This window comes from Nannobrachium achirus (genome assembly GCF_963921795.1).
Source record: "Nannobrachium achirus genome assembly, chromosome: 23".
In the NCBI taxonomy this organism is placed as follows: domain Eukaryota; kingdom Metazoa; phylum Chordata; class Actinopteri; order Myctophiformes; family Myctophidae; genus Nannobrachium; species Nannobrachium achirus.
This window is the reverse complement of record NC_137830.1, coordinates 48,161,175-48,175,267: the sequence shown is the minus strand read 5'-3', so window position 1 is coordinate 48,175,267 and position 14,093 is coordinate 48,161,175. Positions and strand designations below refer to the sequence as shown.

General features: G+C 43.7%; 1 protein-coding gene across 1 annotated transcript in view; it reads right to left on the bottom strand.

The window, feature by feature from the left end:
- Positions 1-14,093, bottom strand: part of LOC308308949 (serine/threonine-protein kinase WNK1-like) — a 183,644-nt gene that overhangs the window by 1,981 nt on the left and 167,570 nt on the right. The window contains 4 exon segments of the mRNA XM_080754405.1: positions 1-1,880; positions 2,371-2,427; positions 3,019-3,191; positions 8,430-8,471. The exon segment at positions 1-1,880 is cut by the window's left edge and continues 1,981 nt beyond it. Of these exon segments, the coding sequence (XP_080610531.1) occupies positions 1,494-1,880; positions 2,371-2,427; positions 3,019-3,191; positions 8,430-8,471 (659 nt within the window). The 3' untranslated portion in view covers positions 1-1,493.

Genomic DNA, 14,093 nt, shown 5'->3' with positions numbered 1-14,093 from the left:
CTTAAAAGCCCCATTGCTTCGCCATCCCTGTTCATCCACACATCTGTCCTTCCATCTCTTACTATGTTGTCTCAAGAGGCTTGGGGGGGACGTTGGTCAGTGACACAGAAGAGACGAAGGCTGTTTATCTTTGTTCCTGACATACAGCTCTCTGTCCCGAAACACTCCAAACCTGCTTTTACATTAGGTACCCTGGTTTACATTACAAACCAGTTTCATATCACAGACCACCAGTTCACTTCTGTCACACTGGCATGTACAAGATGTACAATCAAACACAAAATGTAAAAAAAAAAAAAAAAAGTAATACAAACTGAAATCAAACCCAATGATGTACGAGACATTCTGCTGATGTAACATTTGAACAACACATTTCCGGAAAATATGTTTTATGAACTTTTATGAACTCTCCACCCTACCATCATCACACTCTACTACTCACCTAACTCACATCTTTTGTGTGCCGATAATATTGTGTGGAAGCCAAATTGCTTGGTTGGAAGTGACCATTGGGTGGCGATAAGAGCGCTCCAGACAGTTGGTGTGCTGACTTTTTACAACACTTCAAGTTGAATCTGGATCAACTTAAAAGGCACAAAAGACACGTTTTTTTCTTTGTAGCCTCACTTCTTTAAGGTCTTAGGTAACTTTTTAAATATAAAGCTTTCAACAACGCCGACTTTTTTCTATCCTATTCAGTTGAACTTTAAAGGACGTTCTACCGTTTCCAACAGTGTTGACTGAGAGCTTAGCATGTTTGTAGCGCTTAAAGAGATAAAAAGACATTCCAACTCCTAGTAAAGATCTCCATGCATTGAACTGGGTTTCAGTTTGCTGCATTGTAACTGCAGCGTGCAAAGCCCAGCATGGCTCACATGCATCTATCGGTTCAGCACTGCTGGATATAAGGCTAGTGGACCAGTGGACTAAAGACACCGACGCTCTTCCAATAACCAACTGTCATTCCTACGTTTCCCCACATCCCTCCATTCTTGCAATAGCACTTTTTGCATCCCTCCAAAGCAGAAATGGGTTTAATTAAATTGCGAGCACACAATGGCACAAAGTGAACCCAAGTTAAAGGAAGCCCACGATGAATGATCTCACACACCAAAAAACCCTGTCAAACCCTTTTTGGCCTTTGGAACATTGCATCCAAAACACTCCTTTTCTCCTTCAGCACTTTCTCTTTTTCTTAAGTTTTTTTGTGTGTGTGTTTCCGTGTGAGAAAACTAAACACACTCAAGTCTTGCAATACAGGAGTGTAAGTGTGTGTGTGTTTGATCTGTGCGTGCGTGTGTGTGTGTGGCAATCCTCCAGCGCGAACACACACAATGACAGAAGCAGAGGTGACGAGGAGACACACACACACATCTCCTTGTTCCTTATAAACGGGTCATGTCCTTTTCCATGTCCCCTTCATGTCCCCTCCAACGCTTCCACACTCCAGTCCTCTGTTCCGTTCCGTTCCGGGCAGGCGGTGGTCTGGCCAGCTATGTGGTCCTGAGGTCGGGCTTCCCGGGGCTGCTGACAGACTTCTGCAGCGTGCTGCCGGTCAGGTGGAAAGCCTGGGGCGGACCGGCGCCGTGGATCTGGCCTCCCACTCCGCCGCCGCTCAGGGGCTGGGAGGCGCTGGTCAGCGGGGACTCGGGCCGCGCCGGGGCCTGGTGGTGGTGGTTGGGGTTGGCGGAGGGTCCGCACCACTGGACCCCGCTCCACTGGGGAGCCAGCGGAGGGCTGGAGGAGGAGGCGGGCCGGGCCCCCCCCAAAGAGCCCTTGCGGGCGGCGGTCAGGGACGCGGCGGAGACGCCGGCCGCGCCGGCGGGACACAGCTGGCCGGGAGCCGAGAACTTCCTGCCCGGATTGGCTGACTGGACCACCTGGAGAGAGAGAGAGAGAGAGAGAGAGACCATTGAGATCTGTGTGTGTGTGTGTGTGTGTGTGTGTGTGTGTGTGTGTGTGTGTGTGTGTGTGTGTGTGTGTGTGTGAGCTCCAGTTAAGTGAAAAGGACCTTTTCTTTGACGATGGCTGGCCAGATTGCTGACACAGAAACATAGGTTTTTCAAAAAAAATAGAATCGGGTCAAAATTCTAATTCTCAAGATTTTTCAAAAATAGCAGATCTACAAGCTCGCAGCGCGGCACTCAGTGCCGCGCTGTGAGCTTGTATATCTGCTATTTTTCAATAGTTAAAGCATAAAATAATGATACACAATAATGTGTACCCGTTCTGAATGGGTTAATGTAAATGACCATTGAGATCTGTGTGTGTGTGTGTGTGTGTGTGTGTGTGTGTGTGTGTGTGTGTGTGTGTGTGTGTGTGCGTGCGTGCGTGTGTGTGTGTATGTGTGTGTGTGTGCCTGTGTCTAACCTCATAGCTGTGTCCCTGGGGCTGCGTCTGTGGCAGCTGTTTGGCACTTCTCTTGCCCTGGAACAATTTCACAATTGATTAACATAATCATCGGCAGCCACACCATTTTGCGCGCATGCCAGTCCACACTTTGGTTTGTGTCGCCTTCCCCAGACTCTGGATTCCAGGTGGAGACACAAATGCATTTGTGTCTCCATCTGGAATCAATGGGGGTACATTTATTATAATCAAAATATTGTCTTACAAAAACTAAAAAAATATTATTGAAGTTCCCCAAGTCTGGGGTGAGTAATCGATAGAAAAGAAAAAGTCATTTTTTTTAATTTTTTTTTTACGATTTGTTTTTGGGCTTTTTTATGCCTTTATTGATAGGACAGTAGACTGACAGGAAATGGGGAGAGAGATGGGGAATGACATGTGGCAAAGGTCGTCCGGATTGGGAATCGAACCGGCGACGCCAGCAGGCCTCATAGCCTAGTATGTGGTTTGCGCCTTGACCACCAGGCCAGCGGGCGCCCCAGAAAAAGTCATTTTGGGGGGTGAACTATTCCTTTAAGACCCCAGACCAGCTGTGTGTGTGTGTGTGTGTGTGTGTGTGTGTGTGTGTGTGTGTGTGCGTGTGTGTGTGCGCGCGCGCACGTGTCTCACCTGGGAGAGGTTCATGGCGTCTCTGGCCCAGTTGTCCACCAGCTTGTGAAGGTCGTCGGTGAAGGTTCCTTTCCTGGGGTGTGGAGGGGCGGACGCACTGGTGGACAGAGACTGGGAACCGGCATGATGGGCCGACACACACGGACCACCCACTGCATTGGTGCTAGTGGTCCCTGGAGAGACATGGAGAAATAATGATTAGTGGTCCCTGGAGAGACATGGAGAAATAATGATTACAAATACATAAACAGATTAATATTTGAATGAAACCTTTGTTCACAGGGTTCCCACCCATTTTTACCAATTTATTTCCAAAACTTTTCCAAAATATTTAACCCAATTTCCAGGACTATACAACGATAATTCAGCTCAATAACAGGTCGCGTACTCCTACGCGTAATGCCCAAAGTCAGGTAGTGTATGCCAGTGGTTCTCAACCTTTTCAGGCTGTGACCCCCGAAATAATCATATTTTAACTGGGGACCCCGGCACCCCGACGAGCACTAAGAGTTGAGGAATTTTGTATAACACGGTTCTATTGTGAAAATAGCCGATCTACATGCTCACAACGCCTCGCGTTGCGAGGCGTTGTGAGCATGTAGATCAGCTATTTTCACAATTTCTGCCTCTAATATTTGACCCATGTTTAATTTGTCATTTCAGAGGTATTAACAAAATCAATAACCAAAGACAATGCACAGCTATTTCTTCCAGGACCTTCCAGGACCCTTGATAAATTCCAAAACTTTTCCAGTACTGGAAAAATATTTTTCTAATTTCAAAATATTTCCAGGAATTTCATGACCGTGGGAACCCTGTGTTCATTATAATCCATTATTATGCCACTGGTTCTTTTTTAATTAATTTTTTTTAAGATGGTAGGTTGACAGGCAATGGGGAGAGATATGGGGAGAAACATGCAGCAAAGGCCGTCGGGATCGGGACTCGAACCCACCACGCGCTGTCAGGCTACTTTGGAGCCAAGGTGCCCGGGTCGCTATGCCAGCTGTACTGGCCAAACCTTATAATTTCAAGGACCCCCCCCCCCCCCCCGGTTTGGTATGAATTAGGCCACGGACCCACATGACTCTCAAGAATACAGACCTGTAAGGGTCCATTTGGTTCCCTACTACCAATAACTTAACTGAGGACCCCCTGGGACCGTGTCAAGGACCCATAAATGGTCCCCAGACCCAACTTTGAGAACCACTGCCTCATGCTGGGTAAAGGTGGGTAAAGAAACGTACTTAATCGCATGATTTGACCAAAAGTATTGTCGCTGCAGATGTTGATAATATGCAGGCTTCCCACACATTTTTACCAATTAATTTCCTAAACCTTTCCAAAACTTTTCCAGAATATTTAACCCAATTTCCAGGACTATCTAACAATAATTCAGCTCAATAACAGGTCGTATGCGCAATGCCCAAAGACCCCCCAAAATAATCATGTTTTAACTGGGGACCCGGCACCCTGACGAGCACTAAGAGTATTTTGCATAACACGGTTCTATTGTTGCGAGGCGTTGTGAGCATGTAGATCGGCTATTTTCACAATTTCTGCCTCTAATATTTGACAATTTGGCCCATGTTTAATTTGTCATTTCAGAGGTATTAACAAAACCAACAACCAAAGACAATGCATAGCTATTTTTTTCCAGGACCTTCCAGGACCCTTGATAAATTCCAAAACTTTTCCAGTACTGTAAAAATATTTTTCTAATTTCAAAATATCTCCAGGAATTTCATGACCGTGGGAACCCTGAATATGACATTCAGCAGCATTTAATGCATATGTACTTTACTCCATATAATATTAATACAACATCCTTAATGTCGCAGTCAGAGCATGTGTGGTTTAAGACAATAGACATTGTTACTGCAAGGCAGATGATGCACATTCCAAACTGTGGTGTGTCTTTGCCTTGAAACTGCAGTTCATTCTCTGGCCATTAGATGGAGCTCTGCTCTTCTCTAACAGCCAGGCTGACCCCTGACTGCAGTGACAGCACAGTTTTAAGGCTGGATAGAAACACAAGGTCTCTTCCACTGGTTCTCAAATTGGGGTCCGAGATCCTTGAGGGGGTCCCAGGGGTCCCCAGCTCAATGTGTTGCCACTTGAGACACGCCGTGAGTTTGTAGCCATTTCACTATTCTTCTATTTTCAAAAGGTATCATAAAATCTGGAAATAATTGTGAAAAATGTGGAATGATTTGGAACATTTTTAACAACACAAATCTTCTCTTATGCGGGTCCCCCGCTGGCACATAATATTTTGATATGGGGGTCTGTTGCCAAATACATAACAATTTGCAGGTGCTTCACATGAAATTTTTAGCAGGTAACAACCATCATTTAGAGCAGTGATACTCAGCCTTTTGAATTTCAAAGACCCCATTTTGACAGGCATCAGCCATGGACCCACATTTATCTCGGGACCCCAAATTCCAATCTACACTGTAAAACACGCAGTGTTCATTTAACTCGGAGGGTGTGCAAGTGGTTTAGTTCCAGTTGTACACTCTCAGAGTTAACAGGCCCAAAAGGGTCCATTTGGACACCTGGTGGTCCCAGGACCAGACGTTGAGAAACAGTGATTTCAGAGGTTCTATTCTGTTCCTCCAAACGTCTCTAGTTAGCTGGTAAGTTTTCTCTAACAGACATTTTGACACTTTGTGATAATGTGACACTCATTGTTTAAATGTTAAGATCTTGTTAGATAAACATACATAGAATTAAGCCTCTATAAACTATAAACTGCTGTTATAAGCTACTTTGAGCTGTGTCATGGTCAATAAAATGGAGGAAAATAAAAGTGAGGGAGGGGGGGGGGGGACTCTGAGTCATGACTGTGTGCAGCAGCAGGGTATTCTGGGAAATGTAGTCCAGACAGCAAGCCATGCTAAGGAAAGGGAGGGGGCGAGCCAACATCACGAGGAGTATGGGGTGTGTGTGTGTGTGTGTGTGTGTGTGTGTGCGCGCGCACGCATGAGCGTGCATGTGTGCACAATCGTGCGTGCGTGTGTAGGCATCTACTGTATGCACAGTATGTTCTTCGTTTATACATGTGTAGAATTTAATGCGCAAAATGAGAATGTGAACGTTTGGACAAACCCGATTTCAATTCAATCAGGGATTTCAAAAATAGCTATTTTGTTTTAGATAAGTTCAAGGTTCAGAAATTCCACAACAAAGAAAGATAATGTATAGTTCTGCTCGGTTTCAGTTAACAGTCCATCTGCGGTATTGGAAGTGGTTTAGGTCAGTGGTTCTCAAACTTTTCAGGCCGCGACCCCCAAAATAATCATATTTTAACTGGAGACCCCCCCCCCCCCACCCTGTTGAGCAGCAAGAGTTGAGGAATTACATTTTGTATTACACGGTTCTATTGTGAAAAAATAGCACATCTACATGCTTTCAACGCTATTTTCACAATTTCTGCCTCTAGAAATTAAAGTCCTTAAATTGTCACTTTAGAATTGTGCATATACCCTCCATACACTTGCATTTTATGTTGGTTTGTTTACTGTTGAGTGAGAAAACAATGTTGCACATTAAGTTAATCATCTGGGGACCCCCTGGGGGTCCCAACCCACAGATTGAGAACCACTGGTTTAGGTAATGCTGCTAAGGACATACAGTAGAAGCTAGTTCAGGACCAGTATGGCAGCGATTACGTTTACGTACCAGCCAGCCGCCATTGTCCACATACACTATCTGTCTATTGGTAACAACCAGTGGTGGAAAAAATACAAATGTTTTACTTAAGTAAATGTATCAATGTAGAAATACTCTATTACAAGTAAAAGTCCGGAATTCAAAATTGACTCAAGTAAAAGTACAAAAGTATTGGCACCAAAATGTACTTAAAGGACCAGGTCACCTCTGGGACAACCAGATCTTATTGTTGTGTGGGACACGATCAACACAATCCTGAATAATTTTTTGTGTTCAATCTGTGTTTTTAGATATGTTAGGATTTCAGCATGCTACAACTGGTCATATGATGCATTTTGCATCATATGACCAGTCGTAGCATGCTGAAATCGGCTGAAATACTAAAATATCTAAAAACACAGATTGAACACAAAAAAAATAACTCAGGATTGTGTTGATCGTGTCCCACACAACAATAAAATAAGATCTGGTTGTCCCAGAGGTGACCTGGCCCTTTAAGGTACCAAAAGTAAAAGTACTCAGTTACGCAGAATGTCCCATTTCACCGGTTTTCACAATTTTCCGAAGACTTGCCAAAATGTATATAGGGCTGACGTGGTTACCGTATGCACTGTATCTACAAAGTAGCAACTAAAGTTTTCAAATAATTGTAGTGGAGTAAAAGTATAATATCTGCCTCTGGGACATAGTGGAGGAGAAGTAAAAGTAGAGACAATTGGAAATACTCCAGTAAAGTGAAAGTACCTCAAAATTGTACATCAGTACAGTTTTTGAGTCAAAGTACTTAGTTACTTTCCACCGCTGGTGACAACCCACTAAAGCCCGTATCAGAGTCGGGTCCGCGGTGGAAGGCTATCCACCGCCGTGTAGTGCCGTGTAGTCTTTTTGAGTCGTAAAACTACAACGTTAACGCTCAAAAAGACTACACGGCACCGCGGACCCGACTCTGATACGGGCTTTAGTAACTGAACTGAAATGACCTCAAAGCTGACCAGGGCTTGATGGGGCAGCAGGACATATACTGTAGTCAGTCTGAGTTATACTTAGATGTGTAAACAGGGGTGTCACACCAAATTCTGGGCCCTGGGTACGAGGATTCACTCAAATTGTGTGCTTTGAAAAATAGCAGATATACAAGCTCACGCTGCGAGCTTGTAGATCTGCTATTTTTGAAAAATCGTGAAGATTTGTGCAAAGTCTTTGAATATTTCAAATCCTTCTAAGGTTTTTTTTAAAAGAAACCTGTGTTTCTATGTCAGTGGTGCTCAAACCTTTTCACGTGAAGGACCCCCAAAATGATATGTACTTGGCCACGGACCCCCATCTCAAAATATTTAGTTCCAGGGATCCCCAGAAGCAAAATTTGAGTTACAAATGTTTGCTTACAAAATACATATATTCCAAGATTTGCACACATTTTCACGACTTTTCAAAAATAGAGCAGATCTACAGGCTCGCAGCGCGGCACTCGGTGCCGCGCCGTGAGCTTGTAGATCTGCTATTTTTCAGTAGCTAAAAAAAGTATAACATAATGAAGGCCCCTCCACCTTGGGCCCTGGTAACTCAGTCCCACTTTTACCCCCCTTGTGACGCCCCTGTGTGTAAATAAGTATAAATCAGCCATTAGGGTGGAGGAGGTAAGTGGGAGGATGGATTGAGGGACAGATAGAGGTAAGGGATAAGGATGGATGGATGGTTGAATGGATGAAAAGGCCAAAAAGAGAGATAGTTACTACAGAGCTGGTTGCAGGGGCAGACTTTTTTCACCATCTTCCCTGTTGATTGTACGATTTGGGGAGAGAGTCAGAGTTAAAGTCCCCCCACACAAACCCCATCAATCATACACAATGCATGCTGGGACTATGAGTTCTTTAAAGTACCCACACACACAGTAACTCAGGGTTGGGTCACTCAAATAAGTGTCATTGGTCTTCGATAGACCATGTGACTAAAGATGGCTGCCTTCCAGCCAGGGGATGTCATGTCCCGGGAGAGTGTTTTCTGCTGGTGTTTCAGTCCGAGTGTATCAAAGGGTGCGTTCGGAAATGCGCACCGGGTGTGTGCTCAGTGTAGTGAGTGCCTAAACCCAACCCGCCTAATCCTAACCCTAAACTCAGTAAAACTATGCCTAAACCCAACCCTAACCCTAACCCTAACCTCAGTAAAACGATGCCTAAAACTAACCTTCACCCTAACCCTAACCAGACCCGGTGCGCATTTCCGAACGCACCCTTTGATACGCTCGGACTGAAACACCAGAAGAAAACACTCTCCCGTCATGTCCCATCCCATAGCGATGTCACAAAACAAGGCTGCTAACCTTATGTACCTCAATGCTTTAAACCCAAATCATTTTGTGTGTGTGCGTGAATGCGTGCGTGTCCCGAACTAATCTCGCAAACAGCTGGGCTGATTTGAGCAAAAAAAAAAAAAAAAAAAGTTTTATATTCCTCCAACAAATTTTGACCCACGGTATCTCTACACTGTGGGTATCAACACAGATCTGTCCGATTTTTCATATTCCATCCAAATTGGCTAAAATCGGCTAAAATGAAAATCCTAGCACATTATGTGTTAGGATTCATTTAGGTTATAATCACTTGTTTAAATGAATGCTGAATATGACTCCTTGGGTGACCAAACCCTGGTTCTGGGATGTTTCTGAGGTCCTCTGTACAGCTCATGTGGGCCACAGCAGAACTGGGTCACAAGTTCGCAACAGTAATTATAATGACATTAATCAAAATCTCACTCTAGAATTAATCCTTAATGATTTCATTAATTAACAGCTAGAAATAAGTTTTAACACTAAATACAGTACGCGCGATTCAGTCTTCTACCATTAATGACAATTTGTTTTGTTCAGCTGAAAATGGGAAACATTCAAAGGCCTGATCACATCCGAAACAGTCAGAGCGACATGGATTTTCCCCGTGGAACCAGAAACTTGCTGACCAATGTGCAATTAAATTAGATCTATTCCTGCCTCATGCAAATCATGACACATTAATACCCTGATTCCAAATCTCAGTATGTGACTGTTTTTAATATGTTTCTGCTTTGTGCTTTTGTGCTATTTATTTTAAAATGTCTTTTCTCATACAGGTATGAGAACGACAAGACATTTATAGGTGTTTTGATTGTTCAAGTTGTTTGTAATCTCAACGGCATTGCAAATTCAGTAGAAAAAAAGAAGATTGGGGTAAAACCTCAATGTTCTTTTCGAGAAATTAAGGTTTAAATCAATCCATCCCTGCCTCACCGCTGACTGCAAACCATGATGTTTCGATGTATATTATTATGTATAGAATTGTGCAAACATAGTGTTATGACACAAAGTAAATCATATTCTAGTTTAGCTTCCTCCCCAATGCAACTGCCTCCAGCCCCATCAGAGGTCAACACAGTCAAAGCAGGGTTGTTATTGGTCAATGCAATTTCGCCAAGTTTATTAAAGTGATCCTTGATGCTGAAGTCTCTGTACCTGGTTGCCATTGAATAGGAAATATACCCATTGCTACAATGGGCATTTAAAAACAAATATTGTACAGATGGAGTGTTCACGGTTCATGGTTATCCACGGTTAACCGTAGCGTGACATCACACATTCAGGGCCGGATTAAGACTGTGTAGTGCCTGGGGCTACAGTACAACCAGACTCAAGGCCCCCCCCCCAGGGTAAACATACTAGTAAGACACCTGAGGGTGGAATGCGACCTCAGGGTGACATGCGCCAATTCTTGACCTGGCCAACCACAGCGTTTCTCTGACGATTCTAGTTGTTATCATTCTGGGGGGAGTTTGTTCATGTTTTTGTGAGGGTATCAACCCTAGGAAACACTATATATGGAGATAGTCCAGTCCATCATGTCATATGGGACTACCGTCATAGACAGTAGCCATTGTTAGGCCGGAGTCAATGGCTGTCTGACTGTCTGTACAGGAAGTGATGTCACATGACATACTTTTTATGCCCATATATGAGTCATTCTGTACCACATCTCCATGTTTAGGCCAAACAGGTTCGCTCCATTTCTCCATGTATAGGTCCAAATGACCAACGTCGAGCTTGACAAGGAGGATACCGCACATTGTACCTCATCCACCATTTCTTCTCTCTCCTTTTGGTATCTTTATCCTCCTCCTCCTTTTTTTCTTTTTTATTCTTCTCTTTTTTTCACAGCCGCCCCCATATTTACTTTAGAAAATATATATTAAATTCTAAGAACGTTTCGAGTACCAGTTTGATACAAGAGCGAATAAGCGCTACACTTCTGGAATCCTGTGCGTCGACTTAAAGTCCGATCCAGGCCTAATAACTTTATCTAGCCGCCCCCGTTGCCACCTCCTTTTCTTTTCTGAGACACATTGTACCTCATCCACCCTTTCTTCTCTCTCCTTTTGGTATCTTTATCCTCCTCCTCCTCTTTTTGTCTTTCTTAGTCTTGTGTATCCTTCTCTTTTGGCTACTGTCTATGACGGTAGTCCCATTTGACATGATGGACTGGACTATCTCCATATATAGTGTTATCCACATTTCGTGTAGCCGCCCCGTACAGGAAGTGATGTCACAACTCGCTGACATCACACTGACATCACAGGGGTACGGAAGGACACTCAAGCGACACGGTTCTTCAGAGTATATGCGACCTTCGGTCGCAATAATAGTGATTCAGAACCACAATCAGCGCCTTCATTTTTGCGACCGTCAGGGAGCAGTTTACTATGAAAACCTCCACCGGCCGTCCGTCCATCGGTCGGTCACACGTCACACCTTTGCCCTGCTCATATCTCCGCATCAGTATATAGGGCTTGTTTGTTTATTGTATGACATCACGCCACATCATCAGCTGTGGACTCTGTGATGTCATCGTATCGCATCAGTATATAGGGCTTGTTTGTTTATTGTATGACATCACGCCACATCATCAGCTGTGGACTCTGTGATGTCATCGTATCTCCATATATGGCCATCTCCGTATATGGAGATATAAGTCGTCCATGCCCAAGTATGGGCTGGTGAGGTCAGACTTTGTGTGATGCGTAGGTTATCTCCATATATGGAGATTCAACATTCCAGGCAATGCTCTCTTCCCTGGTGAGAATTGCCCCTTTATATAGGGCTTGTTTGTGTATTGTATGACATCACGCCACATCATCAGCTGTGGACTCTGTGATGTCATCGTATCTCCATATATGGCCATCTCCGTATATGGAGATATAAGTCGTCCATGCCCAAGTATGGGCTGGTGAGGTCAGACTTTGTGTGATGCGTAGGTTATCTCCATATATGGAGATTCAACATTCCAGGTGTAACTATGGCTACCCGTATGACGTGAGAGGTGGAGGTTGTGATATTTGTGGAGATAAGCGACCAACGGTCGCTTATCTCCCGATTAGGGAGTCTTACTGGTATCAAGGCTTATTTTATCCAGCCTATTTTCCAATCACATGCAATCAAGTTGTACATATAATAATAATACCAGTAAGACTCCCTAATAGGGAGATAAGCGACCGTCAGGTCGCAGCGTGATTTTAGGGCAAAATGTGTAATAGTGTCCAAAAATGTGTTTGATGAAATTGGCCTGATGGTGGCGCTATATGGGACAGATCCATATTGATGAGATGAGTGTAGACATACTGTGTACCGATTTGTGTGATTTTAGGGCAAGATCTGTAGGAGCAGTGTCCAAAAATGTGTTTTACAAAATCGGCCTGAAGGTGGCGCTATATGGGACAGATCCATGTTGATGACATGAGTGTAGACATACTGTGTACCGATTTGCGTGATTTTAGGCCAAAAATTGTAGGAGCTGTGTCCAAAAATGTGTTTTGCAAGAATCTGCCTCATGGTGGCGCTAGAAGAGGGCCATGTGTGAATTGATGGGTTTGGCAGGTGTGCAAAATTTGGCATGGATCGGGGCAACGGTTGCGGAGATATGAGCAAGGCAAAAGTGTGACGTGTGACCTGTGACAGACAGACGGACTGACGGACTGACTGACTGACTGACTGACTGACGGACAGCTGGTGGAGGTTTTGATAGTAAGTGCGACCTAACGGTCGCAATAATACTGTACAACAATGAAGTAAAGCACAGACAGTGCAAACATTTCCAACAACCCTTATTACATCACACACAGACCAGTGATCACCAGCTGTCTGAGGTATAGTAGGGTCTCAACCTGAGGTTCTGTGACCATCCTCTGGGAAGGATGGTTTGATGATTGATTTGACCTCTATGGACCCTTTAGAAAAGATTTAGACCCCATGTCCCTCGCAAAAATGCCAGCAAAATGTTTGACAGCTAGGGTAATTTTCAGTCTCATTCACTTACTATTCACGTTATTCCTGGCCCCGCCCCGGGCTTCCTGTTCATATCCTGAAAGAGGCGGAGGCTGAAAAATCTGTCCTGAAAAACATCATTTGGTTTCCTGTTGTCCTTGCATTAAAGTGTCAGTAGATGGCGTTCTAGGCTCTGGGCTCTGAATGTACCTGGGTTGCCATGTCTGCTTATAATAAGCAATTTGTGTCTCTAAAAAAATAGTTGCTTACTTTCTAATATTTTTTAAAGAAGTGGTTCCCAAATCTTTTCATACAGTATCAAGGACCCCAGATTACATATGTGTCCACAGTCGCAGACTCCCATCTGAAAATATGTGGTGCCAGGGACCTCCACACAGATTTATGTTGTTAAAATGTTTCAGAAATATTCAAAAAAATGTTTTCCCTCAATATTTTTTAAATAGCAAATATACAAGTTCACAATGTGTCGCAATCTGACAGTGACACATTGTGAGCTTGCTGATCTGCTGTTTTCAAATGTAAATGTAAAGTTGTATAGCCTACTGTAGTTGCTTCTGTTGGGCTTATTTCTTTGGCAAAATCTGGCAACAGACAATTCATGTCACTTCCTTACTTGGGAGGAAGTGAAAAGATGTTTATGAAGCAGCAAAAGGAAAATGGCAGCCACCATAGAATGGCCAGGAATATGGTGAATACACTACACTATAAAGGCAAAAATGACTCCCAAAGAAATCTGCTTTAAGTGGGATGTGAGGGGTCAAAATAGGGGTGTTTAATTATTCTGAATCCATTGGAAGCATTTGTTTTGCATGAAAAACATTCCTTGGGCCCCAAAAGCCCAAGGAATGGACCCCAAAAGACTGTGAAAATTGATGACTCATCACTAAACCATAGATTTGTTGGCCGTTCTTAGTCCAAGGAATGTTTTTCATGCAAAACAAATGCTTCCAATGGATTCAGAATAATTAAACACCCCTATTTTTACCCCTCACATCCCACTTAAAGCAGATTTTTTAGGAGTCATTTTTGCCTTTATAGTGTAGTGTATAGTAAGTGAATGAGACTGAAAATTACCCTAACTGTCAAACATTTT